We start from the raw sequence: 27,500 nt of genomic DNA, 5'->3' as shown, positions 1-27,500 counted from the left end.
TATTTTGTGCCTCTTTTTGATTGTTTTGTGGTCAATTACTCATCAATGTTAAATCAAAGTTGTTTTTTTTTGTTTTTTTTACATTATATGTCAAATTAATTTAATAGAAAACGATGTTCACCGAGAAACAGAGCAAACGTCCTGCAGGGGTCGAAAGCTCTGGAAAAAGTTACTGAACTTCATGTTTTAGTCGAATTTAATGATTTGTTTCATGCAGAGAACGTTTTAATGTTGAATAAAAAATACCAACATTAAAGGTTCAATGTCACATTTTGGTACGAAATACCTCAAAACCGGAGGAATATCTTGAATTTCAGGTATCCGGAGAGTTTAAACGAAACGCCGACATTTCCAGATTTTACGGTGTTTACTTACTTTAGACTCTGAGCAGCTGATAATAATTATAACTAAACTTATTCATAACTGTCACAAACATTACGGCAGATCGTATTTTACAAAGAAAAGTTCTCAAAGTAAATAACAAGGTTGAATTATGTAAGATAATAATCAAAAATTATATTTTAAAGCACATTTTGGATGATGTTATAACATTTGCTTTGGATGTGCGTCAGGTGTATTTAAATTAAATTAATGACGTGGAAAAGAAAAAAAAATGCCAGTTAGGGTGCAAAAATTATATTCACGCATATTTTAAACTGTCTCCAAAGACTTTTAATTATATTTATTGATTTATTCATGTCATTATTGACAACAGGATCAATCCCGATGCCGTATCGTTGTGTTTTGTTTAACAACAGGTATTATTCACGTTGTTTTTATTCCTTCCGTTTTTCCCTGAATGCAACACTAATCTACATAAAACATGGCGCCTCCTTGGCAGTTTCAGCCAATAGCGAATCGCCGCTGGGTCCGCTGCGGCCCCCCTCCCCCTGATCTGATCTCCTTCCTGGATGGACGCCCCGCCCCCCGGACGCCCCGCCCCCCGGACGCCCCGCCCCTCTCCTCTTCTCTCACGCTGTCATTTTAAAGTCTGTAAAAGAGAAACGTCGGGATGTTTACGTCCTCGGGAACATGTGATGTCAGAATAAACAAGCTCACACAAAGCAAACATCACGTGAGAGCCCTTAAAGTCACCTGATCTCGTACATGTCCAGACCCGGGACATTAAAGTACTGCTAATAAAACACCTCCATCTTTAAAACAACAATAAAACCCTTTATTCCTTAAATATGTTTATTTATTTTTTTACTTAGACATCAACTGTTTGCTGTAGTTTTAAATAATAGCATGTAACGTGGGTACATTTGTATTGAATCCCGTAAAAAAATGCCTATGAAGAACCGGAAGAGGAAGCGCGAGCCGTTTCTTGTTGTTCGTCTGTCTGCCTCGCGCTGTTCCGACACCAAAAGAAGCACATGGACACCGCACGCGCCGACTGTTGCCTACCGGCGACTCTGCCGCGCTGCGATTGGCTAAATCTAGGTCACTCGCTGCCGCTCTCGGGATCCTATTGGCTAAAAATAGGTCACAGTCTCCGCCCACAGGTTTCCCCCATGCCAATGCCGCGTGACGGGCCGTCTGGAACGGGAGGGGGGAGGGGAGGGGGGAGCAGCAGGAGGAGGAGGAGGAGGAGGAGGAGGTGTTTCATGTTTACTTCTTTATAGTAAACAGTAAAGTCCAATTATTTACATTCAATACAAAAATAACCACAGTAAATATGTCATTAATAAAGATTAAATTAAAACGTTTTAAAAATTCAATTAAAGAAGGAAATAATTCAAAACTAACACTTGTTGACAGGAGTTTCTCTTTCAATACTTATTTTACTTCTGCAGGATTACTGAATGCAGTATTTATATCTTCTAGTATTTATACTAAAGTATCTGAGAAGTTCTTCCGACTGTTAAACATCATTAATAGTTTTCATTATTTCCACATTAATTATTTCGAGTTACATATTTTTGTAAACGTCTGATGTTACCCGACAGCTTCTTCCTTGCCTTGTGCAGCTGATCATTGTCTTTACTAACGTTGATGTTTACTGTTATTTCTCCGTTTGTTTACACCTCACGGTTACAGGCTTGTTTTAATTTCATGCCGTTTTACCTTCGTTTTAAAGATTATCATGTAAAATGTGTCCAGAAACTACAGTTTGAAATATACTTGAGGTCTTTCGGTATAAAATAAATCTTCCAAATGTGTTTTCCTCTGAAATAACATCATGTTTTGGTTCATTTTAATCACGTAGTTTGTATGCAGGCCTCGGGGGAGGGGGGAGAGGGGAGAGAGGGGGGAGAGGGGAGCTAAAATGGATAATTAACTTTTAACAGCAGCACATGAATGAACATCATATAATAAAAATAAATAAAAATACCACAGCATGTGTTTCCTGTTGATAATAATGTGACCGCCTCATGAATCAGATGCAGCTGCTGCAACAAGAAGGAGCTGCTCCTCCTGTCGGGTGTCACGTTTATGACAGGAATGTGCGACTCGTTTAAAAAGGCCAAAATAATCACACACACACACAAGCAGGAGTGTGTGCGCGTGCGTGCGTGCGTGTGTGTGTGTGTGTGTGTGGCGAGCATCAGGAACTGTTTTCATGAGGAGTTCCCGATGGGATGATTTCCTCAAGCAGGCATCTTTTTAAGGACGTTTAAATGGCGCCATCTAGTGGCCGCTTGTTGGTAACGCGGCAGGAAAAAAAATAAAAAAATAAAAAAGTGGCGCCACAAAGCTGCAGAAAACAAACAAAAAAATAAAATGACATCACCCAGACTTTTTTTTTTTTTTTTTTTTTTTTTTTTGTGAGCCACGTGCCGGTGCACACGAGACCAGGTGGGGGGGGGGGGGGGGGGTGCAGCTGGGTACCCAGGACAGCGTGAACAGCTTACCTGATGAGAGCGCGCTCCAGGTGCACCACACCTGCTCCATCATTGATGCATCTGAAACCGGAGCGCTCGGAAAGGCCGTCCTCCCGTGGTGGTGGTGGTGCTGAGGGAGGTGTGTGTGTGTGTGTGTGTGTGTGTGTGTGTGTGTGTGTGTGTGTGTGTGTGTGTGTGTGTGAGGGGGGCGGGGGGTTACATGAGGCCACTTCAGGGTCCCTGTAGGAAGGAAGTGTGCATGCAGACATCCACAGAGGGTCGATTGTGTGAAAGCAGGTCGGAGGTCAGATGCAGATTTTGTTTTTGAGGCATTTTGAGAGTTCACGTCATTAAAATCAGTGTTTTTACAGCAGAAGTTCATTTATACCTTTTTTTGGGGGATAAACAAACACTTTCACAGCTGTGTGTTTTCTGAACAACAACATTCGTTGTTGGAATAACAGCAACTTATTAAAACAAAATGTTTTCCAACTTCATGCCAATACATTAAAGTTAATCGTGATGCGTTACGTTATTTTCTCCAGCCTCAACACAAAAAAACACAAACAACTATTTTTAATCAACCGTAACAATTAGCGACTCGACGCTAACGAACGCGAGAAAATGTTTTTCCAAGTCTGGACCTTTAAAAACAGTTTGTTTTTCAGGAGGAAAGTGAGAATGAATCATTGATCGTTATCTTTAATTTGTTTAAACGGAACAAAATAAAAAAAATCAGGGATGAGGATGTTTCATTTTTTTATGTCCAATTCATAGAGATGACAGTGAAAATATCAATAACCCGTTAAAACATGAATCTCTGTCCAGTTTTGTACCAAAGTCTTCCTGAATTAAGTAGCTGCAGTTTCTGAATGTTTTCATAATTATTTTCAAAAACTTTCCAGTGTAATTTGGTATTTATTACCGTCCTAATTATGTTCAGTGAGCAGACTTTTAATTGATTCATAACGATGAACTTCTAGCATAAGTGGAGTCAGAAATGCAGAAATTCAGATTTATTTTTAAAGACTGTCCACATAAGTGCAAAATAAAAACTTTTTTTTTTTCGAAAGCTGCAAAATAAAGTCGTATAATCCCACAAAGTTTGAACAAGATCTTGTTTCTCCTCCCGAACAGAGATGAAAATTTAACGCATCAATTTAAATAACAAACTTTAAGGCCGACAACGGACGTAACGTTTCAGTTTTGTTTTTGTTTTTTTTGTTTTTTTTATTTGATTTGAGGGGTTTTCAACAACTCACTTTTTAGGCAAAGAAAAGGATAGTAATTTAGTAATAATATTACATGTTTTAGTTTTACAAAAAAAACCAACAAAAAAAACACGTCTGGACAGGACCTAAGTAATGAACTATGTGTACACGCTTCTGTTACAAAAAATGGGGGCATAAGTGTGTGAATGAATGGGAGGGGGGGGGGGGCAGGTAAAAGGGGGGCTGAAGGGGGAGGGGGGGGCATATCACATCGACACATATACTCATCCCGCTGTTTTACAAAGATAGTCCCGACTCGTTTCCCTCCCACCCGTACAATACCAACAATGATAAAAGAAAATGATACTTGGAGTAAAAAAAAACAGCAAATAATCAATATATAATAAAATATAATACGAATTGTACAGTACACTCCGGTTATTTGTTTGTCCTTTTTAAAATCCCGAACACATTAAACAGCTGGAGTCGGGTTTTTATTTTTACCCCTCCTCTCTCTCTCGCTCGCTCTTCAACAGCGCCTCTTTACAAAATGACAAAAGTAGTGTACATTTAAAAACAAGGTCACCAACACTTTCCTGTTCCTCTTTTTGTTTCCTTTTGTTTTTTAAACTCCTTTTTTTTTTTTTTTTTTTTTTCCTCCTTTTCAGTCACTCCAGTCGAACCAGGTGAAACCTTCGGCGACTCCGCCAACCCTTTTTTTTTGTTTTTACCGTCCTACGAGTCTTTCTCGTGATTTCTCTCATTTGTTTTTCTTTTTTTTTTTTTTCTTCTTTAAAAGATAAATTTAATCTTGAAGGGCAAATATCATCTCAGTATAAAAAAGAAAAAAAAGAAAAAGGTGAGATTCTGCACCGAAGGGGGTTTTAAAAACAAATAAAACACACAGAGCTACAGACGAGGACTAAAACCGTTTAAACTGAAGAGTAACGTGAAAACAATTTGAAAAAATAAACTGGTATCTGAGGTACCTCTACGATAGGTTTTTTTTTTCCCCGATCCGGGTTTCTGCTGCTAGTGTGGAAGTTGAAGAATAAAAACGGATGCTACTGAGATTCGTGTCGTCTGGAGTCTCTTCGGCTTCGAGGAAGAAGAAGAAGAAGAAGAAGAAGGAGGAAGAGGAGGAGGAGGAGGCCGACGGCACCGAAGGAGGTGCTGGATGGAGTCCACGGTAACTCACCCACCACCCGTAGTCAGTCAGGGTTGTGAGTGGGTGTGGTGGGGACATTATGGGTAGTTACACTAACCTCCCCCCTCCTCCCTGCCCCCCTCCCTCCGGTTGTTGTGTTAAAAACTCACTAAACTCTCGCTCACCTCTTGGATTATTTAAAAAAAATAAACATCAAAAACAATCTAGTCTAGAAAACAGTTTTTTTTTGTTGTTGTTGTTTTTTTGTTTTTTTTACTGACTGTACTCAGTCAGAACTGTTGATCTCTCGGGCTGGACCAGAACCGGGACCGGGACCGGGACCGGGACTGGGACCGGGACCGGGGCCGTCGCCGTCGCCGGAACCGGGACCGGGACCGTCACCGGGACCGGGACCGGTGACCGGTCGCCGGCGTCCGACTGCTCGTGAGATGACGGCGGGGATCTCATCTTCAGCAGCGCCCAGTTCGCCGACCCACCGCTGGGCCCCCGGCAGGAGAACTTGTGGCGGGTCAGCAGCCCGGCGTTCCAGAACCGGTGGCGGCATTTGTGGCACTGGAACGCGGCCTGCTTCAGGTGCTGGCCTCGGTGTCTCAAGGCTTTGTGCAGCGAGCCGGTGCGCCGCCCGCACACCTGGCACCGCAGGCGGGCGTGGCGGCCCGAGACCCGCGGCGGGTGCCGGACGGCGTGGTGCAGCAGCAGGGAGCCCTGCTTGGCGTACGTGGTGCTCGGGCAGATCGGGCAGGGGAAGCGCTTGATGGGCACGTCCATGGAGGTGAGTCCCGTGACTCGGACGGCGCCCCCGGACCACGACTTCACTCTCAAGGCCCCGCTTTTCACCCTCAGCTGGGCCAGCAGCTTCTTCTTGTTGATCTGCGCCTGCAGCCGGCCCCTCCTCTTCCTCAGCATCAGCAGCTTCCTGCGGGTGTCTTTACTCAGCGGGACTCCCACCAGCTTTCCGTCTCTCATGATGCTGTGGATCACAACGCGCCTTTTTTTCTTTCGGTGCTTTCTTGTCTGTCCATGACGCTTTTGGAAGTTTTTTGCGCGGTAGTGAAAAGGGTGCTGCTGCTGTTGTTGTTGCGGTTGCTGCGGCTGCTGCTGCGGCGGCTGTTGCTGCTGTTGCTGCTGCTGTTGCTGCTGCTGCTGCTGCTGCTGCTGCGGCCCAGAAGCCCCCGGCTGCATGTGGGACGGGGCCGTGTAGTTGGGACCTGAACCGGAGTCGTAGTAGAGCGGCGAGTAGCCCGTCGGCTGGTTCTGGTTGACGCGCTGGCCGCTGCGGTCGATGCCGTGCTGAGACAGCTTGTGCCGCACTAAGCTGTTGGAGTAGGCGAAGGCTTTGCCGCAGACCTCGCAGCGAAAGGACTTCTCCAGACCCACGCCGCCGCCGTGCACCGTCTGCTGGTGCGCCGTCAGGTGGAAGTAGTGGCGGAAGGACTTCCAGCACACGGTGCAGGTGTAGAGCCTCTGCGACGGCGTGCCGGACGTCGGCGACTTCTCTCCTTGGGAGCAGGACGAGAAGTAGTCGGACGTCCCCGTGTTGGCGACTTGACCGATGGCGGCGGCGCCTTTCACCCTCCTGCCCTGGTTGTCGATCTCGCCCTTCCTGTGCAGCTTGCCGTGTCTCACCAGGCTCTGAGCGTAGGCGAACATCTTCCCGCACAGGTTGCACTTGTAGTTCTTCTGTCCGGAGTGAACCGTGAGGTGCTTCGTGAGGTGGAACGGCTCGCGGAACATCTTGCCGCAGACGTCGCAGGCGTGCGGCTTCTCCCCCGTGTGGACGCGGTTGTGCCGCCGCAGCGTCTCCGCCCTCCTGAAGCGCTTGCAGCAGACCTGACATCCGTACGGCCTCTCCGAGCCGTCGCCGGGAGGCGCCGGGCTCCTCCTCCGTCTCACGATGGTGTTGGGGTCCCTTTTCTCCCGGGGCTTCCTCGGCCTCCTGGGCTTGGCGTGGGGCTGGCTGGGGTGGGTGAGGGGCATGGTGGAGCCGTTGAGGCCGGACGTGGACGACGGGCCGCCCATGTTACCAAACCCCAACCCCCCCAGCAGCCCTCCGATGATGTCCCTCCTCTCTCCTTCCCGGCTCTCCGTGTTTATGTCGCAGGAGGCGGCGGCCGCGGCGGCGATGGCCGACATGGCGCTGCTGGTGACCTCGTCCTCCGAGTCGTCCAGGAGGGAGGAGAGGGGGAGGTGGGGCTGCTGCGGTTGATGGTGGTGGTGCGGCTGCTGCTGACTCGACGGGTGGGGGTGAAGAGTCGGGGCTAGAGGGGCCTTGCGGAGCGTCTGGTTGGTCATCTCGCCGGCTAACGTGCCCTCCGAGGAGTACAGGGACGAAGGCGCCGACCGTCGGTAGTCCTCGACGCCGCCGCTGTAGGACGACTGGTTCTGGTAGCGACTTCGGGAATAGTCTGTGGCGTACTTGTCGTTGGCCATCCCCGCCCCGTTGTTGGAGATCCCCACCCGGTTCCCGCCGCTTCCCATTTTGCTGCTGCCGGGGTTGGAGGACGAGCTGCCGCCCCGGTTCTTGGAGCTGCGCGGAGGTTTGCCGCAGGCGCCCGAGGCGGCGTGGTTGAGCAGCGAGGTGCTCTCGCGGAAGCAACGGCCGCACGCCGGGCAGCGGAACGGCTTCTCGTCGTGGATCTTCTCGTGTCTCGTGAGCGACTCTCGGCGGTTGAAGGACTTCTGGCAGATGCTGCAGACGAAAGGCCGGTTCTCCGAGTGGGTGACGCTGTGCTGGATGAGGTGACCCCTCTTTTTGAACCTCTTCCCACACTCGCCGCAGCAGAATATCCTCTCCGGGCTCGGAGAGTTACAGTCCGACTTCCTGTTTTGGCTCTCTGGCGTCAAGCCGTGGCTGCGGAGGTGCCGCCGAAGGCTGGAGAGGTGGGTGAAGGTCTTGCCGCATTCGCCGCAGTGGTAGAGGGGTTCTGGTTCGGGCTGCCCCGACGAGCTGCTGTTGTGACTGTCTTGGGATTTGGACAGCGCTTGGTTGCCGTTGGCTACGAGCACAGAGGTGGAGTTCGACGAAGAGGGGGCAGACGAAGAGGAGGAGACGGTGGAGGACGACTGCTGCGAGGACGACGAGAGCAGAGAGGAGTGCTGCGGCCCGACGCCCCCCGATCCTCCTCCCACGAGGCCCGACGAGGAGCTCTGGCTGTGGCCGCTGGAGCTGCTGTTGTGGCAGTTAGTGACGCTGCTGCTGCTGTGGCTGCTGTGACTGTGGCTGCTGCCCTCCGTTTTCCTCTGAGGCAGGTAGCCCGCCATCGCTTTCTTCCTCCTGCTCCCGCCGCTGCCCGAACCCGACGTGGACGAGCTGTCTCCGGACTTGCCGGCGTCGTCTTTGGAGAGCGACAGGTGCAGCGGCAGCGGGAGGGGGAGGCCGGCCTCCTGCTGCATCAGTGATGCTATCTGGTTGGAGGAGAGGACTGGAATGCCTTGGAAATCAAAGCCGCCCAGAGGGGCTGGTTGGGGGGCCGGGTGGAGGGGGTGCGGGTGGTGAGTGTGGCTGTGTGGATGAGATAAGGCATGAGGGGTCAGCTGCTGCTGTTGCTGCTGCGGTGGCGGACCGGCGTGGCTGTGGCTGTGGGAGGAGTGGAGCGCGGGGGGAGGGGCCAGGGCCGAGTTGGACTCGGAGGCCCCCTGGCCGAGGCCCAGGCCCAAGTGGTTGTGAGTGCCCTGCTGGACGAGGAACTGCTCCAGGCTGCTGTTGGTGGGGACGCCGGACAGGAAGTACTGGTTGGCGGCGAGCATGCAGCTGAACTGCTGGTGGAGGCTGCGGGGGTCGGACTGGCCCACCAACGGGACCGCCGTGCTGGCGGAGGGGTTGTTGGAGGCCGAACTGGAGGTGGAGGGGGAGGGCGAGGAAGAGGAAGGGCCGGAGGAGGGCTGGGGGATCGAGAGTCCCGGGTGCAGCGGGGGAGGCGGGGGCGCCGGCGTGACGACCCCTCCGATGACCCCGGCGCCGCCCCCGCTGCTGCTCCCGCTGAAGTCGAAGCGTCCCATCCCGGAGTGGAGCTGCTCCTGAGCCAGCGCCGCCTCGGCCGGGTGGAACGGCCGCAGGAACTGCGGGTACCCCGACGACGAGCTCCCGCTGCCGCTCATCTTACTCGACTTCCTGGAGCTGTGGGACGACGACTGGCTCTGGTGGGAGATGGAGGAGGGCGGGGCGCTCATTTTGGCGAACAGCGACGAGGAGTCGGCAAAGGCGTTGCTCCGGGAGCTCTGGAGGGAGCCCAGGCCGAGGCCGGACAGCAGGCTCCCGGAGCTGTCGGCGGAGGGCTGGTGCTGCTGCTGCAGCTGCTGCTGATGCTGCAGCTGGACCTGCTGCTGGTGGCTCAGCTGCCGCTCTAATCCGAGGCCTTTGAACTGGTGGGCTTGGTGCCCACTCAGCATCTCCAGAATGTCCATGGGGTACTTGCTGAATTGAAACATCTCCAAACGCAGCGGTGGCAAAGTGTCTCGGGGGCACGAGTACCACCGAGCACTTTAGTCCGTGGCAGCCGGGAACAGCTGGGAGCCCTTAGCGGACTAATAAGGTCTGGGGGAGTTTCCCAGAGATTCAGAGTCAATAAGCCACTGTAAATCCACCAGGAGCCGATGCTCGATTTTCTCACATGAACGTGTCACTAATACTTTTACTCTCCGTGCGAGAGTGAAGCCTTCAAGTGCTTCTGTTGGATCTTATAAAAAAAAAAAAAAAAACGGATCATAAATAGGCAATATACTAAATTATATATATATATATAAAAAAAAAGCAGTCTGTAGTGTTTCTTTTAAGTGTTCCATAACCGTAAGGTGATTTCTTTTCTTTCTTTCTTTTTTTTAAAGTCAGCTCAGCAGTCCCGTGAAGCAGAGTGTGTCAGTTATTTCATCGGAGGACGACCCATCGCTTCGGTCCCGTCTCGATGGGAGCCTGGGGACACAAGAAGAAAACACCGGATAATGTCAGCGAGTCTTCGGGTTGATCAACTAAACAGCAACAGTTTATTGCTTTTAGGTTGTTTTTTTTCTTCTTCTTCTTGCCGTCGGTGCCTCAAAGCTCCGGATGCTGAAATAGCTCAAAAAAGGAACTTCTCGAATAAACAACTCGAAGCGATGGGATTTGGCCGAACTCAATCTAAGCAGGACAAATAAATGTTTTCAGAACAGATTATTCTTCCGGGTAATTTATGGGGACAATTTGATACAAGAACCTAAAGTCCTCACTTCCTGTTAAAAACCGAGCCGTTTCCACTTCACGAGGGCTTTATTTTAAAGAGAGGCAACTTTCACTCACGAAGAAAATAAACTGTAACCAAATCTTCTTCTTTCTTTTTTTTTGTGGGGGGGAGGTGGGGCAGGGGGAGGCTAAAAATAAAAGTGTGTCCGACTCAGAGGCTTCGAGCAGCTGTTGCGCGGTTATTTTTGTACAACTGTGGAAATCTTAGAAAGAGTTCTGCAGTTGATGGTTTATTGAAGCAGGTGCTTTTTTTTTAATTTATTTTTTGTACCTTACAACTTCCTTTTTTAACGTCGGCCAGCTTGAACCCAGCGAACCCGAAGCCCAGCAAGCTGCCGAAGACTCTCCGAAATCTTCCTTGCGGACGCGTTTGTCCATCCGGATTGTAGTTTTATTTCTGCGTTAATCGAAACAATAGTTGGCAAAAAGGCTGAAAAGAGAATCTAAACATCGAAATCAAGAACTCGAAAACAAACTTGAAACTTGAAACAAATCCTGTTTAATGTGACGACAGACGTAACGCACTTCAACGTCAGCTCAAATTATACGAGAGGAAATGAAACTGCAACTATTTCGATTATTAATAATTCAAGTTAAAACCTCTGGTTGGTTTAAATGACTGAAAACTGAGTGTTTTTGTGTTTTGGACTGTTGGCTGGGGGTTAAAAAAACATTCATAGATATTATATGCAGATGAATCTTTTAACAATACTCGCTACTTAATTAGCTGCCCTGTTTGCCAGCAGAGGAGCGGCTGGTGTCCCTAAACGCCTCATGACTCCTGTCCAGCTCCTGCTGGACAACATGGCCGCCTGCCTGCCGGCACCGCCAACACACACTGTTAAATGCCAGATAGAAAAAAAAAAATAAATAATAATAATCTCAAAAAAAAAAAAAAGGGAGATTGTCATTAATACGAGTTTCAAAAACAGACAGCAATTTTGTCAACAAGCGCCTGACGGTGAAAAAAAAAAAGAATAATAACACCTCCACCTGTCAGGGATTTGGGTATTGTTAGGATTTTATCTATACTTTTCTCCATAATTTGGTAGATAAAATAAAGACATAATAAAAATAAAAATAAAAAAAGATGTGATAACATTAAACGATTATTTTATCATTGATTTTGGCAAAAATAAAAAGATAAATTGCTTATTGGTTCAAAACTCTAATGAGAGTGTAATTTGCTCATACGGGGATTGTTTTAATTTCACAGACAGAAGTCGTGCGATAAAATGAGCAGGATAACGAATTATTGACAGCAGAATCGTTTCTTATCGATACGCTAGTTATTTAATTTAATTTATTACCCTAGATAGTTATTTAAGTCTTTAAAGCACAATTTTAGATCCAAACACCAACAAGAAGTAAACACAACTGTAACCTTAGTTAATTATATTTAAAAAATGTTTATCTTAAAGCCGTAAGTGCTTTAAAACTTTAAACTTAAAGCAGTAAATTTTTCACATTTCGTCACGACGAAGACGCTCCGTGAAACATCTTTTGATTTTGATTTTTTTTCATGTGCTCTTCTCTCTGACCTCCTTCTGGCTCTTGTCATGAAGGAGTTTCCCCCGAGACGGAAACCAGAGACGTCCTCGCGCTCACATCTGTGTGCAGGACTGAAGCCTGGCGGAGCGGCAGAGGACACTCAAAACAACACACTATTTATACAGTTCATTATTTTGTTTTGTGTATAAATGCAGCAATGACTTCATGCTAAAATCAGCATGAAATACAGGCGACGTGCCGTTTAAAGCCCCGAATATGTTCCTGTATTCTTACAGTATTAACCAGAAACCTGAAGGAGAAATAATTGAGATTGTGAAATAAAGATGTTTCTGTTTAAAGAAGCTCTTCAGGAAATGTAAGCGTGAAGCTGCTTTTCTTTTTTTTGTGAATCTGGAAATGTTATTCTTGACTGTGTGATTGTGTTCAAAGGCTGGAGGTCCTAATCTAAGCGTACACAAAGCCGGCTGATCAGACACGCAGTGAAAGCAATTAAGAAAACAGTTGTCAAAAAAATAAAATAAATAAAAACCCTCTCCGATAAAGCCGGGCAATAAAAGCATCTTCGTAATTACTAAATGAAAATCCTTCAAGGATGCTGAGAAACAGAGAAACGCTGGTTGGATCAGGCAGCAGAGGATCTTTTAGACATATTAGTTTTTATTATACTCACTTTTAAAGGTTTCTTTTTATCTATTTGGTACCGTCGGTTTTATTATCGGCCTGTCAATCATCCGTGAAGCACTTTGAACAGCACCGAAATGGACAAAAAGTGCGACACAAATACAAATTTGATTGATTGTCATATCAGAAATACGACACTGGATAAATATCGGCGACATCTGCAGCAGAAACACGTCAAACTTTTTTTCCCTCCATTCAGAGACGTTAACACGAAGCCAAATTAAAAAGCTCAACGTGAAAGTTTTCTCCTGAACAAGTTTTATTTATAATCAGTGTTGCTCAGTAAAAACATGTCGAGCGCGCTCTCTTCCTCATTAATGGTATTAAATGCAGATTTTAAGTGGAAGACAAACCTGCTGATCAACAACAGTCAAATAACATCAACAGCCACAACTAAAAAAAAAAGGCACCCAAGTTCAGGAAAAGAAAATATAGAAAACACGAACAATGTAATGAACTACAACCTGAAGATTTAAAAATACACGTTTAAATAGAGTTTGGGTTATATAATTCATTTTTCAGCGAGCAGCTCATCTCACTGATCGGTGACCTTTTGACCCGAGAAGAGGAACAAATGAACGCATCACTGGCCGCCGATTGGCTGGAGTAAAAAAAACAACGACAGTTCGCAGTATACTTGTTGTCGAATGTCATATTTTATACTACATGTAATTTTGTTTGCTGCCCTTTTCTGGCTGGTATGTTTAGCAGTGAAAACAAAAAACATGCACTGCAATAGAAACCAAGTCCGGTATTTGTACCCAGACGAGGCCGCGACCGACTCTTATTTTGATTATCGTTCTATAAAACATCCGTAAAAGTGTGAAAACTGCCCCGTAGAGCACAGCGTGACATCATTAAATGTGTTTAAAAAAATAATAATGATATACTTTACTAGGACGTAAGAGAAGGAAAAGCAGTGTAACATGAAATATTCACAATTGTGGTATTTATGCTGAAAAGAAATGGCATGGTTATCATTATTTTCTTCCTTGTTGCCCCCTCAAACATTAAAACAAATAAATTCATATTAGATATTGAATAGGAATTTGAGGCCAAATGACATTTTTATTTGGTCATTGTGGAGAAAAATCTGATTTTTTTTTTTTATTTTTTACCCAAAACTGAAGTGAGTGAGCTTTTTTATTGCGACAAAAAAACAAAACAAAAAACTAAAAATTGAATGTAATTTAATGACAGTAAAAAATGTTTTTTTTAGAGGTCCTACATCACTACAGATAATCAATAACACGTTAAGAAGCTGTTTTGGCAGCTCTTGATGGTTTTGTAACAACTACATTTGTTATTCCTCTTTAATTAGTCCTTCTAATGCCTGGTAGCAGCCAATATATCTTACAAAACATATTAAATAAAAAAAGGAAATGCAATTCAGACATCCTATGAAGTAGAGGACGTTGAAGAAACGTCAGTAATAGAAACATAAAATAAAGTTTCAGGTCCCAGAAATTTCTTGTCATACAACTGGTTTTTTTCTGTGCACAGACGCTCTAAAATTGATTATACAACAGCAATAATAATAATAATAATAATATATTTGACTGCCTGCTCCCTTTGTTTACTTCAGTATTGCGGTTTTAGAAATGTCCTGCCATTTATGATCACACCACCCTGTAAATACAGATGTTTACCACTGTATGAGTGGGTTTAACTGATGCACACAGCCGTGCAATTTTTTTTGATCATTATTGTCCCGTTCACTAACGAGTACTTTGCATCCTCCAGGTTTTCTTCTTTTTTTTTTTTGCAGCAACTCAATCATCTAACAAAACAACTCCTGTATTCAAGGTTTCTTTGGTGATCAAGTTACTTATTCTTCATTATTTGAGCGTCATTTCTAAAAGAAATAAAATAAAAATAAAAAGTATGCAGCAGCTTTTTTACATATCCGGAGAATAAGTTGTAAAATAAATCAGACTGATGAATCCTGGAGATTTCGGAGGGAATGTTTTGCAACGATTGGTGAGATAGGAGAGTTTGTTTTTAAATATATTAGCTTCACTTAAAGTTGTTTACTGTTGATATGATCGAGCAGAGCACACGTGACCCACTCTGGGACGAAACAAAACTTGACTTGCATGTTGTTGTTTTGTTTTTTTTCTCCTGCATCTTACCGGCTGATCCACAGGTCTGCAGCTCCCTGCAGGAGGTGCGGGTGTGCGGGGGAGGTGGAGGAGGTGGGAGGGGGGGTGGACAGTCCGTTTTCCTCCGCCGTGACTTCAGGTCGACAACCTGAAACAGATGCATGAATGAGCGGGCAGGTCGTCGAGACGCATTCAAATAAAAATAAAAAAATAAAAAACTCACCAGACCTCCGCTAGCTTACCCGTCAATCACCGGGCTAGCCAGCTAACGCTAGCTACCTGCCAAAAAAAGAAAAAGAAAAGAAAAAGAAATGCTAACGGTCCGTCAACCGACGAAATAAATAAATAAATAAATAAAACAGCATCGTTTGAGCTGCATTTCTAAAGTCTCAACCGCGTAATGTGTTTTAAAAATTAAGTTTACAACCCAGGTCGTACAACGCTTCCAGAAAATAAACAAACAAATAAAAGGAGGTTGTTGTGTTCTGGCTACTTAGCATGAAGCTAAGCTAACAGCTTAGCGGAGCCACCGTTAGCTCGGGAGCTACAACATTAGCCAGCGAACTCCTGCTGGAAACGGATTTCTGTTTGTTTCCGTTTGTTGTTGTTGTTGTTGTTTGTTTGTCGTTGTTTGTTTTTTGGGGGGGTGTTGTGTTTTTACCTCGTAAACTCCGACGACGACGACGACGACGTCCGGGGGCACGAGAAGCAGCTCCGAAGCGCGGCTCCCTGGGCACGGAGCCGTCCCTGCTGCCTGTCAGCGGGGCCCTTTTCTTTTCTGTTTTTTTTCATCCGTGGAAAATCACTGAAGGCCTCCGGCGGCCGGCGGCCCGAGGAGCGGCCGCTCGCGCGCTAACACAGCTCCGTTTCCGCCGGGCTCGCGACGTCCATTGTCTCCGACCCGGACTTCTCCCGCCGCTCACGCGCCCGCTCGCACGAGCTCGCCTTCACCCGGTCGGCGCCTTTGTTCCGTCCCCGTCGCGTCTTCCCGTCGCGTCCTCCCCGGCCGGCCGCTCTCCGCCCCGTCTCGGTTTCAGGTGTCCCCCTCCGCGGACGACGGCTCCTCCGATGCTGCTGCTGCTGCTGGCGTTAAAATGGTAGTTTCCTGTCTGCATAATGGTTCCGGGTAGAGCCCAGGCGCAGGTTCGTCTGTCCGGCCGCGAACCACCGACCGACCGCCGCCGCCTCCTGCTGCTCCTGCTGCTCCTCTACGTCCACCTCGCATCCACCCCTGCTCCTCTACATCCACCCCTGCTCCTCTACATCCACCCCTGCTCCTCCGTTTGCAAAATACGGGTCCGAGCCAGCATGATGCTCATGAATAAATAAATAAACCCCGCGCGTGCGTGTGTGTTTATGTGTGTGTATGTGTGTGCGTGAGAGAAAGCGTACGTGCGCGTGCGTTTTTGAACTTCATTGAAAAAAATAAAAATAAAAAAGAAGCCATAACAGAGCAGCCTGACACCGGATCATTAAGTGCCCATGCGCCAGTGTGTGTGTGTGTGTGTGTGTGTGTGTGTGAGTGTGTGAATGTGTGTGTGTGTGTGTGAATGTGTGTGTGTGAATGTGTGTGTTTTCACACCAAGTGTGTGACATGTTAATTAGTCAATTAAAGATATTTAGGCTCATGCTGCATAACGTTACAGAGTGTGTGCGCGCGTGTGCGTGTGTGTGTGTGTGTGTGTGTGTGATGCACGTGCTGCTGTGTGCCTCGTGCCTAATTTGCATTAAATTAAGATTACAGTATTTTGTGGGTGTGTTTGACTGTTTACGCTGTCGCGTGTTGTGGGGACACAAGTGTGTTTACGCATGCGCAATGAGTCTCGAGCTTCCTTTGGGGACAAAACAAACAAACAAGTAAACGTAAATCTGAACATTTTTTAGATTGAAGACTATTATGATATATATTATATTATATATTATTTAATAGAATATTGTTACTATTTATATATATATATATCTCGTACATTTGATTTTATAATATATTTATTTTTTATTTATGATACGTCCCACAGACTCAGTCACTTTAATTGGAGCCTTTCACTCACATTTGTCACATACATTATCACCCAATAATCTATAATCCACTGTGTGCATCCATGTGAAATAATCTATGCAAGCAGGTTAAAGTTCACAGAACTCCTGTAATTTATTTTATTTTATTTCCAGAGTTTAATTGTAATTCATTTAGAGATTTGTGCTGAATTGGAGGGAACGGATGTTGTTAATGTGAGTGGAGCTTCAAGTTACTCCGGTGTAGAGACACAGGCAGAAAACACCGTCACCGAGATGGAAAGCAGCAGGAACGAAGTGTGTTCAGGAGCTAAAACAGTTCATTCATGTCAAAAACATCAAACGTGTGCATCTCAACTTCAGACAATGTTTTGTTTTTGGTTTTTTAAGCGTCAAATTCAATCACACAACAACAACATGGAGGTTTAGTGGGATTTTTTTTAATTTTTTTCATTATTGTTATTATCAATTTAAACAGTATGATTTCTACAAACGCAAAAATTGATCACCGATAACAAAAGGGTTTGCACATGTGAGACCTTTGTTTGGATGTTCTTGGAAATAGACATATAAGAGGGTGTGGTGGGGGGGGAGGGGGGGATGTAATAAATAACTGTATCATACAAGTTGAGGTATGCAGAGTAGCTTCGAGAATACAAATACGCCCACCCCCCCGCCCCCCCTCCTCCCCCTAGTGGTAAACACACACACACATATTCGCTCGCACACACACACATACAGGCACACTGTTGTTGTTGTTGTTGTTGTTGTTTTTTATCAGGAGAGAACGTGGATTACAACATGTGTGTCAGACCTTTGAAGGTTTTGAGGAGAAAAATGAGCTGAAAATACAACATGTCATTTACACCGGGTTTTTTTTTTTTTTTTTTTTTTTTGCCTCGTTGTCTTTAAAAGTTAATGATGTTTTCATTGTGAAAACCGCGAAGCCGAAAAGGAAAGTCACAACGATTCTCCTCCACTTCAGCAAACAACCGCTGACACTTCAAAAAAAAACAAAGAAGCAGAAACACTTGACAGCAGTTAGCTTCCTCCTCCCTTTTTAGCCCGTATTGCAGATTGTTGTTGCACAATATAAGCCTTCGCTAAAAGTTTTTACATTTTTCTGAAAAAAATAAATAAATTAAAAAAAAAAGTGTCCTCACTTTGGTGAATATAGCTCAACGAGAAAAAAAAGCTCCCGTCTGGGGTTTTTAAAAAAAAGAAAAAGAAACGACGCCAGGCCTTTAAATTTAATTCCAGGTTGATATGAACACGTAACGATCGCAAATTGAAACGGACGCGTGACATCATGAGTCAGCGTGATGACATCACCGACGCCGGCTTCTGACATCATCGTGCGGTTCGTCTTTTCTCTGATTGCATGAGCTCGTTTTGTTCTTCTCGTGAGCACAAAGGTTTTTCTTCTCGAATTCGACTGGAAAGTTTTGTTTTTTTTTTCATATTTAAAATCCAGGATTACACATTTAAAATTCACAAATTTAAAAAATAAATAAATAAATAAATACATACATTTGAGTAAAAGACCAAAAAAATAAATAAATAAATAAAATCAGGACTTCGTCGTCTCATTGAGGGGGATTTTTTTGGTGTTTTTTTTGTTTTTGTTTTTTAATACATAAACCATTAACATGTGAGCACATTTTGTTAAAACACTAAAGAGGTCTGTCAGGAAGCTTCGCTCAGTAATCAATCATGTCTGTCTTTTATAATACAACTCAGAGGGGGAAGCTGAGCGCCTGAAACAGGCCTCACGAGTCCCTTTCAACCCCGTGAAGGAGTCAAACCCGGCCGGCGCGGCGAGAAGGTCCATCTCACGGCCAGGGAAACAAAAACAAAAACAAATCACAAACTATGACGTCGTCACGGTCGCCCGATCTTAACAGTGTTGCGCGATAATTCCTTCGTAGTTTTCTTTCGACGAAGGAAGGAAGAAAAACAAATCTAAATAAAAAACTGATCGGTGAAAATGGTGCACGCCAAATGAGAAGCAGACGCTGTACAGAGCACGGACACACAAAGATAAGTCGGTTTAGCCCTTGGTGTGAAGTGTCCATCGCCCCCCCCCCCTCCCTACTCCCCCCACCCTCCCCCCTTCCCCTTCGTAGGAGGTGAGCAGCTGAACTCGCAGGTAACGCGCGGCGGCGTCGGCGTACGGGAGGAAAAAAACAACAACCTTCGACTCTCCGTGAAGTCGAGATGACAAAAGAAGTTGTTATATATAAAAAAAAGAAGTTTACCCTGTGAGGTCGGCTCTGATTCAAAACTTTGTTGTACTAATTATTATGCGAAGGGTCACAGCACAATGTTTCATAGATGATTAACACCCACTTTAAGAGAATCACTGTACAAGTCGGCTGAAACGTTCCTGCGGGGTGGATTTAACGTGACGAAGGCCCGGCCACACCAACGGCGGCTCGCTCGCAACTTCTTCACTCGCCGAGTCTCGTTTTGTTCTCGGGATTTTTAAAATTATTTAAATAATATAATAATAATTATTTAACAACTCCATTTAATAATTCAATAGCTGGTCGCTAAAGGATCAAATTTTGACTTCTGCTTTCTCCAAACAGTTCCATGTTTTTTAAATTTTTTTTATATTTGTTTATACTCCGAAACAGGAGGGTAAATAAAAAAAGGCAGATTTTCAAGTTTAAAAGTAGATTTTGACGCAAAAAAAAAAAAAATTGCGCAGATTTCACTGGAATCAGCTGATTTCACTGGAATCAGCCGATTTCCCGGTGAAGTGCTGGTGTGACTGGACCTTTATGGCAGCAGTTCGATGTTGGTACTGTTTCTTTCCCCTCAATGGCTTTTTTTTTTCTTTATATCTTTGATCTCGTGCCAATCGAGCCGCGAAGCGATTAATCGGCAGTCGTCGGCACTCGACTCGATCGATTCGACGTTTTTCTTTTTTTTACTTTGATAGTCCGATCAGGACTCGAGCGAGAGCTGATCACATGTCCAGCCTTTAGCCTTTACATACGGTTTTCAACTAAGTATACACAAAAGAATCCTACAGGGTTCAGTAATGTTAATATTCGTATTATTAATCAGGTTAATTTCATACAAAAGCAACTTATTTGGCGTTAAATACTGTTTTTTTTTGTTTTTTTTAATAAATACAAAGACAAGCAACCCCCCCTCTCCCCCCCCCCTCTCCTCCCCTCCCCCACCTCCCCCACCTCCCTCCCGTCTGTCTCTCCGTCATCCGTGGTGGAAACAAAGACGGATGAATCTCCGACGGAGGCGTTCGAGGACGGCGCGATAAAACAAGGACGAATTCAACAAATTTTGACTCAGTGGAAATCCTTCAATAAAAGTCACAGCGAAACCCGGCAGCCTTTAAACTGCCCTTTACTTTCTTTTTCTTTTTTGCTCTTTTAAACGAGGGCGTTCGTTTTCCCTTTGACAAAGAATGGCTGAATATTCTTTTTTTTTTCCAGGCGTAAGTGAAACGGAGAGAATCGATTGGCCGATGAGATTTCGGTCGTCATCCACCGGTTTCTTTTAGTTTTTAAGAAGGGGGCGGGGCCTCTTTGCTGCTCGCTCTCAGGGCAGATTGAGATCCAACTTCATCTTCCCACCGGAGAAAAAAAAAAACCCCGCCGTGCTGCTTCCTTTCTCTTCAGCCTTCACCTCCTCTTTCTTCCTCTTCCTCTTCCTCCTCCTCTCTCTCACACTGTCACCTCATTCTTACTCCCAGTCCGCAGTCCCTGCCCTCCTCCTCCTCCGGGGATGAAGTGCAGCTGTTCGATGGTGCTCTGCCTCTTGTTGGCGAACGCCATCCGCCGGGAGTTGGGGTGGCCTCCTCCTCCTCCGCCCCCTCCTCCTCCACCACCCCCTCCTCCGCCTCCTCCTCCTCCGCCGCCGTGGCCCCCGTGGGAGTCCCAGCCGCCGTGCATGCCCATCCCGGACATGGCGGCCGAGCTGCGGTCGTGGTCGTGGTCGTGGCCCGGCGTCGGGTGGGAGTTCATCTTGATCATGTGGTGGCGGTCCATGGACGGCGTGACGCAGATGTTCTGCTGCGACTGGGCCTTCTGGTGGTGGCTGAGCCGGCCCATGGTGGGGACCATCCCGCCTCCCCCTCCTCCTCGGTCACCTCCCCGGTCGACTCCTCCCATCAGCAGACTCATCGCCAGCAGCCGGTCCTCCAGGCGGTCGGGGGACACCAGGAGCCGCTCGTGGGACCTGGACGACACGGATATGCAACATGACACCTGGATATCATCTTTACTTTTTTAATAGCAACGTTTAGTGGAAGTTTACGGAGATAATTTGATGATGTCATTGTTTACAAATTCTATGTTACTTCATCTTCTCAAAATACAGTTTTTTGTACACTGATTTGAAGTGTTATGTAAGTTTAAGATACATTTTTTTATCATGTTTGTCCTTCAGTTTGGTTGCAGAGCTGCTCGGGTTTAGATATGTTACCATTGTTATAATTAATACTATAAATGTTGTTATGAATCCTGCCTGTTAGAGACATGTCCTACTGAAGTCCCAGAAGAAGTAAGTGGAACTTATTTTACATTATTTCCCCCAAAAAATAAAAGGTAAAAGTTTAAGAGTTGAACAGAATCTGTTATGTAAATTTAACAGCATGCCGTCACCTCGTCAGCCTCTTTAGTCTTTAATGCACCCGTCCCGCTCTTGACTTTCATTAAACATCAAACTCAGACTCTCTTTGCTCTTATTTTCTCTTCCTGCAATTCATTCTTCTTCGACACCGTTCAGATCTCTGATCTGGTTTCTTTTTTCCCTTCGGTACTTTTCACCTGCTCCGACCTCACCTGACCTCACCTGACCTCACCTGACCTCACCTGACCTCACCTGACCCCACCTGACCTCACCTGACCCCACCTCGTCCCCCCCGGTCTCACCTGCGGAGCGTCTGCGACGTGGAGCTCCTGCTGGTGTTCATCATGGCTTTGTAGTACTGGTGTTGCTGGTTCTTGGAGAGGCGGGACAGCGTGTTGCCCTCCCCCAGCGCCAGCAGCTGGTCCTGGGAGCGGACGCGGCGCGGCGGCCGGTCGAAGGAGGAGCTGGTGTAGTGCGACTGGCCCGGCAGCGGGTAGGGGTTCGGGGTGGAGGCCGGCATGTGCAGGTGGGGCCGCGAGCCGTGGAGCGGCAGCGTGCTCTTGGAGCCCAGCATGTACTCGCCCCCCCACGGCAGGTGGTGCTGCGAGGAGTAGAAGGAGGGCGCGGCGTTGTTGGAGCGGCGCTTGGAGGAGGAGGAGTAGTAGTTGGAGTACTCGTCCAGCTCTTTCTCTGGTTTGGAGACAGAAAATGTGCAAAATGTGAATGAGGCCGCAACAGGAAGCGCTTGTTTTATTTATGAATTAATATGTTGATCGTTTCTACAACGAGGTGGTTTAGATTAGTGATTTCATTTATACAGACCAGAAGTTCATGCGACTTTGTCAAAGGGCGTCGCCATGGCGGTGCGGCAAAGTTTGATGTCTCACCGTGACACAGGAAGTTGATGTTTAAGGTCAAAGGATGCTCCAAACATCACAAAGCTTTGCACGAGTCAGTCACCAACTTTCATGAGTTTTTGAAGATGTTAAAGCCGTCGAAAAAAAAGGCCTTTTCTTTTTTTAAGAAGAAGAATAAGGAACGAGATCGAGAAAAAAATTAAAACTGATCTGCGGACCTTCGCACGCTGCACGTCGAGCACACCAGGGTCCGCAGATCACTAATAAGTTTTGATTGTTATGCATCATGACACCCAGACAAATTCCCTGTATGTGAAAAAAAACTTTAAAGGGGGAAATAGAGATATTTAAGTTATAAATATATATATATATATAAAAAAAAGAGTTAAGAAGAAGAAGAGCTGGAACCAGAGGCTGTTTGTTATTTTGTTTTGGGTTTATTGAACAATGAATGAATGAAATTTGTTGTCAATCAACTGATAATTTCATTTTAAATAGTCTCAAACTGATAGAAAAACAAAAGAAAGAAAGACAGAAAGAAAGAAAGACAGAAAGAAAGAAAGAAAGAAAGAAAGAAAGAAAGAAAGAAAGAAAGAAAGAAAGAAAGAAAGAAAGAAAGAAAGAAAGAAAGAAAGAAAGAAAGAAAGATCAAAGATCAAATGTAGATGAAGGAGTCAGAGGAAGAAGAGAAGTAAAGAGAGAGAGATATGTATAATAATAATAATATATGTTGTATGAGGTATAAAAGAATAAAGGTTAAAGAGGACACGACGGTAAATGATATATATTTATATATATATATATATATTTATAACATTATATATTTATAAAATATATATATATATATATTTATAACATTATATATTTATAACATATATATATATATATATTTATAAACGAGATAAATGAGATAAATGAGGTGAAACTGAAGAGTGAAGAGTTGAAGGAGGAAACAAAGTTTCATTAACGGTGAAACGCAGCAGCGTTTCGGCCTCTTTAATCTTCAAAGCATTTCCATGGAAGCAGCTCCCCAAGAGCCAATTTAAAGCTGACCTTTACCCGAGCGACCTCTCTTGCCTCTTCGTCCTCCTCTTCGTCCTCCTCTTCCTCCTGTTTGTTCCTTTGTCTCCGTCTCTTTTGTTTTTCCGTTTCCGCCCATTGCTCTTCAGGTTTTTTTTCTCCTCTCATGTCCTCTCTCTCCGTTTACTTCCCTCCAGCGAGGCCAAATTATCTCGAGGGTTTCTCCCCAGCTGCAGACAAAGAAGCCTTTTTTCTTTTTTTAATCGGTGTCCTTTCTGCAGCGCCGTACGGGGAGCTGCTTCAAAAGGCCGCGATCCCTCCGGTAGAGCCGCACCGGCAACGTCTTTAGTCTCCGTTTGAAAACTGACATTCAGGCTGTTTTTCTTTATAAAATGTAAAAAAAATTAAAAAAAAAAGGTTCAGCTCGTTTCTGGTTAACAGGCGATGAAACTATTTAGCACGAAGGAAGTGATGTCTCTATGTTTGAGGCTTTTTGGTAATAAATTAAATAAAAACATGTATCTACTGCAGGAGACTTGTAATATAAAGTGACATTCGATCTTTGCTTTCACGTCTGGTCTTTAAAATGCATTCTTGTTATCTTAATTTTGTGTCTGCAATATTATCCAAACTCTGTATGCAAATTAGGTGGGCGTGGCTACCACTTTGAATTTTGAGGAAGAGGTGGAAGTCAGGTGACCTTTCAACTTGTAGGACTGATGATTTTTTTCTTTGTTATGCATCACTGGATTTACATTTGCCGGACTCCTTCAACTTTGCATTAAGATGTTATTCTGATCAGTTTTGCGGATACAGATCGTATATGTTGCTTTTGAGTTGAATCCATTGACTGCATATAAAAGTGGACTTTGCTTCTGGGTCTGAAAATAAAGCTGCAATACCAGCGAGTGCCACTAGAGGTCGGCTCCAAAAAGCCTCCGGCTCCATAGACTCCCATTCAACTTCTCTCATCAAATCCAAAGTGAATAAAATGTGTCCATCAGTTATCTCGGTGTTGTTAGCTAAAGTCACTCCTTCTTCTTAGTTTTCTGGAGGTCCATCTGAAAATAATCCCTCATTCATTAGAAAAGAAGATTCAAGAAGACCTGTTTTTGGGGGCGTGTCTGTTTGATTGACAGGCCTGTGGTGCAGTCAGGTTACAGCTATCGGTGGGCGGGACGTAGTATTGTCAGGTTTCCGATCAGATCCGTCAGATCCACCGCTGGCTCCTCCCCCCAGCTCGTCCAAATATGGTCACTTCCTGCTCCAAACTGCTCCAAGTGCCTTTTTACGATTTAATTTATTACTACTATTATTAATAAAATACAAAATCTGCGTCCGTTTTTTGAACTCATCTGGTGAAGTGTGGACCCTCAATATATCAGACTGATTTCTAATCAGCGTGCTGCAGAAACAGAGCCGTCTATAAATGAATTTGTCTCCATGCAACACTGTGAAGGTGAGAAACAAGGAGAGACAGAAAAACAGGAAATGGAAAAACAGGGAGGTGAATTAAAAGAGCAACATCTGGGATTTCTTTCTCCACGGTTGTTGTTTTTTTAACCTATTTTTGATGACGACAACCAGAAAAAGGCTGCAGGACTGCTGCCGTTTTATGAATGAGAAGACGAAGGGAGGCGGTGTCTGACGAGTGGACACCTCTTCGCCATCAGGGCGTCGTCTCGTCGAGTGTTTCTCACCATGATCGAATTGAAAACAATAAAAAAGAAAAGAAGAAAAAGAAAAGGGGGTCTCATCTGGACTCATTACTGCTTCACACACACACACACACACACACACACACACACACACACACACACACACACACACACACACACACACACACACACACACACACACACACACACACACACACACACACACACACACACACACACACACACACACACACACACACATGTACTATCCCCTGTGTAGTCACCATCCATCACTCCCCTCCCCCCCTGCAGTCCTCTGCAGTTGTAGGTGAAAGAGGTGCAGACAGACAGACAGACAGACAGACAGGCAGGCAGACAGACAGGCAGGCAGACAGACAGACAGGCAGACAGACAGGCAGGCAGGCAGGCAGGCAGACAGACAGACAGACAGGCAGACAGAGAGGCAGACAGACAGACAGACAGACAGGCAGACAGACAGGCAGACAGAGAGGCAGACAGACAGACAGGCAGGCAGACAGACAGGCAGACAGACAGACAGACAGGCAGACAGAGAGGCAGACAGACAGACAGACAGACAGACAGACAGACAGACAGACAGACAGACAGGCAGACAGACAGGCAGGCAGGCAGACAGGCAGACAGACAGGCAGGCAGGCAGACAGGCAGACAGACAGGCAGACAGAGGAGCTGCCAGCCGCTGCCTCTCAAACCTCTTTTCTTCCCTGAGGACCAGGCGGCCAACGCCCCTCCCCCCAGATCTCTCCCCCACATCCCCCTCCCCCCAGATCTCTCCCCCACATCCCCCTCCCCCCAGATCTCTCCCCCACATCCCCCTCCCCATCCCTTCCCCCACATCCCCCTCCCCATCCCTTCCCCCACATCCCCCTCCCCATCCCTTCCCCCACAATCCCCTCCCCATCCCTTCCCCCACATCTCCCTCCCCATCCCTCCCCCATATCTCTCCCCCCACTTCCTCTCCTCCCTCCATCCTTCTGCTCCGTCGACCTCTCTGCATCTCCATCTTCCTCAATATCTCTTCTTCTTTTTCCTTCTTCTTCTTCTTCGCTCCTCATCTGTCCAGTCAGCTCTTTTCACCGCCTCCTCCTCCTCCTCCTCCTCCTCCTCCTCCTCCTCCTCCTCCCTCCTCTCCCTCCTGATTGCTCTCTTCTTCTTTCTCTCCAGACTCACTCATGTTTTCTGTTGCATTAACATCGATGCTTTTCTTTTTTCTCCGGTCATTTCCTTCCTCCTCTCACACGTCTCCCCTTCAGTTCTTCCGTCTGTCTCCATCTTCCTCCTTCCTCTCCTCTTTCCAAACTCCCCTTTCATTCATTCGCCGTCTGTTTACGGTGCATTTTATGCCCGTTTTATAGCAGAAACACTTCACACATTCAGACACCGCCGAGATCATTATTCGGCTTCGCAGCCGAGTCAAAGCGAGTTCACAGAAAGAAATAAAATCAGCTGTGTGGAAGTCGAACGAAGGAAGAGAGTCGCAGAGTTCAGATCGTATTATTCGTATTATTGGTCAGAACCGACGAGATAAGAGCTGATCAACATAAAGTATGTTGTCTGGAGGTGTGACTCTCTCAACAGGTTGTCCAGGAGTCATGATGTGCATTTATTTATTTTTTTTGCAGGAATGCAAACACATAAGGAGAGAAAACATTTGACAGATTTTAAGTATCTGCCTGAAAACTAATTCTAACAAAATCAATTCCTGCATAAAACACCTGTTCAATCAATAAGAAACGGTTTCTCCTCGGATCTTAAAGGAATCTAATCGGTTACCCGACTTTGATCTCTAAAATCAGTCACATGATTTTAATGGATTCAAATAGAGGAAAAAAAACAAAAACAGTTTTACTCCCATATTACTAATTTATCTACTGTTGATTTATAAGTTTAGTTTGACTTAAATCATCTGCTCTTTGCTCAAAATTTCCCAACAAATGCGGCATATTTTACATTTTGGTGAATATCGTGAAGTTTTTAGTGGAACATACTGAATATTTGGAGACGTTTATAACGCTGAAGGAGAGTTTCTCGTTCTGCCCGAGACCACGAGACTCTCCGATCCGAGCAGACGACAGAAAACAGCATCGACAAAAGGAGAAAACTAGAACGTTCGGGATCATCTGTTCGAAGCTACAGGTGCTGTTAGTTTGACGTGAACGTGTAAAAATGAACCGCGTATGTTTTATATATTTATATACATGTATATATTTGAGAACGTGAACTCACCCAGCCTCTTCAGCGAGCTGTAGCGGCTGAGCTCGGGCTTCATGGCCGCGTCGTAGGACGGCGGCAGCTGAGCCAGGTTGTGGAAGGAGTGTGAGAAGGACGGGTGGCTGCTGTTGTGTCTCATGCCGCCTCCGATGACGCCGCCGCCGCCGCCGAGGCCGGAGCCTTTGCCGCTGCTGGAAATCAGTTTGGGACCGGAGGAGAGCTGGGGGGTGTTGTTCATACGGGGTCCACGCTCTGAGGGAGGGGGGGAGGAGGGGGAGAGAAGGAGGACAGAGATGGAGCATGGAGGAGGATGAAGGAGGAAGACGATGGAGGATGAAGGAGGACGAAGGAGGACAGAGATGGAGAATGAAGGAGGATGAAGGAGG

At 45.8% G+C, this 27,500-nt stretch overlaps 2 protein-coding genes across 3 annotated transcripts in view; both read right to left on the bottom strand.

Moving 5' to 3' along the window:
- Positions 1-5,324: 5,324 nt before the first annotated feature.
- Positions 5,325-15,012, bottom strand: LOC138627788 (zinc finger protein 865-like). The gene is made up of 3 exons (XM_069710364.1): positions 14,938-15,012; positions 14,745-14,862; positions 5,325-10,113 (listed from the first exon to the last, which is right to left on the bottom strand). The coding sequence occupies exon 3, from the start codon at positions 9,630-9,632 to the stop codon at positions 5,457-5,459; it is 4,176 nt and encodes a 1,391-aa protein (XP_069566465.1). The 5' UTR covers positions 9,633-10,113; positions 14,745-14,862; positions 14,938-15,012; the 3' UTR covers positions 5,325-5,456.
- A 4,928-nt stretch (positions 15,013-19,940) lies between these two features.
- Positions 19,941-27,500, bottom strand: part of LOC138627790 (protein shisa-7-like) — an 18,495-nt gene continuing 10,935 nt past the window's right edge. For both annotated transcript variants that reach the window (XM_069710367.1, XM_069710368.1), the window contains 3 exons: positions 27,130-27,366; positions 21,632-22,019; positions 19,941-20,936 (listed from right to left, as the gene is read on the bottom strand). In XM_069710367.1, the coding sequence (XP_069566468.1) occupies positions 20,423-20,936; positions 21,632-22,019; positions 27,130-27,366 (1,139 nt within the window). In that variant the 3' untranslated portion in view covers positions 19,941-20,422. The remainder of the gene's footprint in view (positions 20,937-21,631; positions 22,020-27,129; positions 27,367-27,500) is intronic.

The sequence above is a fragment of the Brachyistius frenatus genome, unplaced genomic scaffold, assembly GCF_029030835.1.
Source record: "Brachyistius frenatus isolate BFR_SWC_R1_liver_20210118 unplaced genomic scaffold, ASM2903083v1 Contig_91, whole genome shotgun sequence".
Lineage (NCBI taxonomy): Eukaryota > Metazoa > Chordata > Actinopteri > Embiotocidae > Brachyistius > Brachyistius frenatus.
Note: the sequence above shows the minus strand (reverse complement) of the source record. Positions and strands in the feature narration are given on the sequence as shown.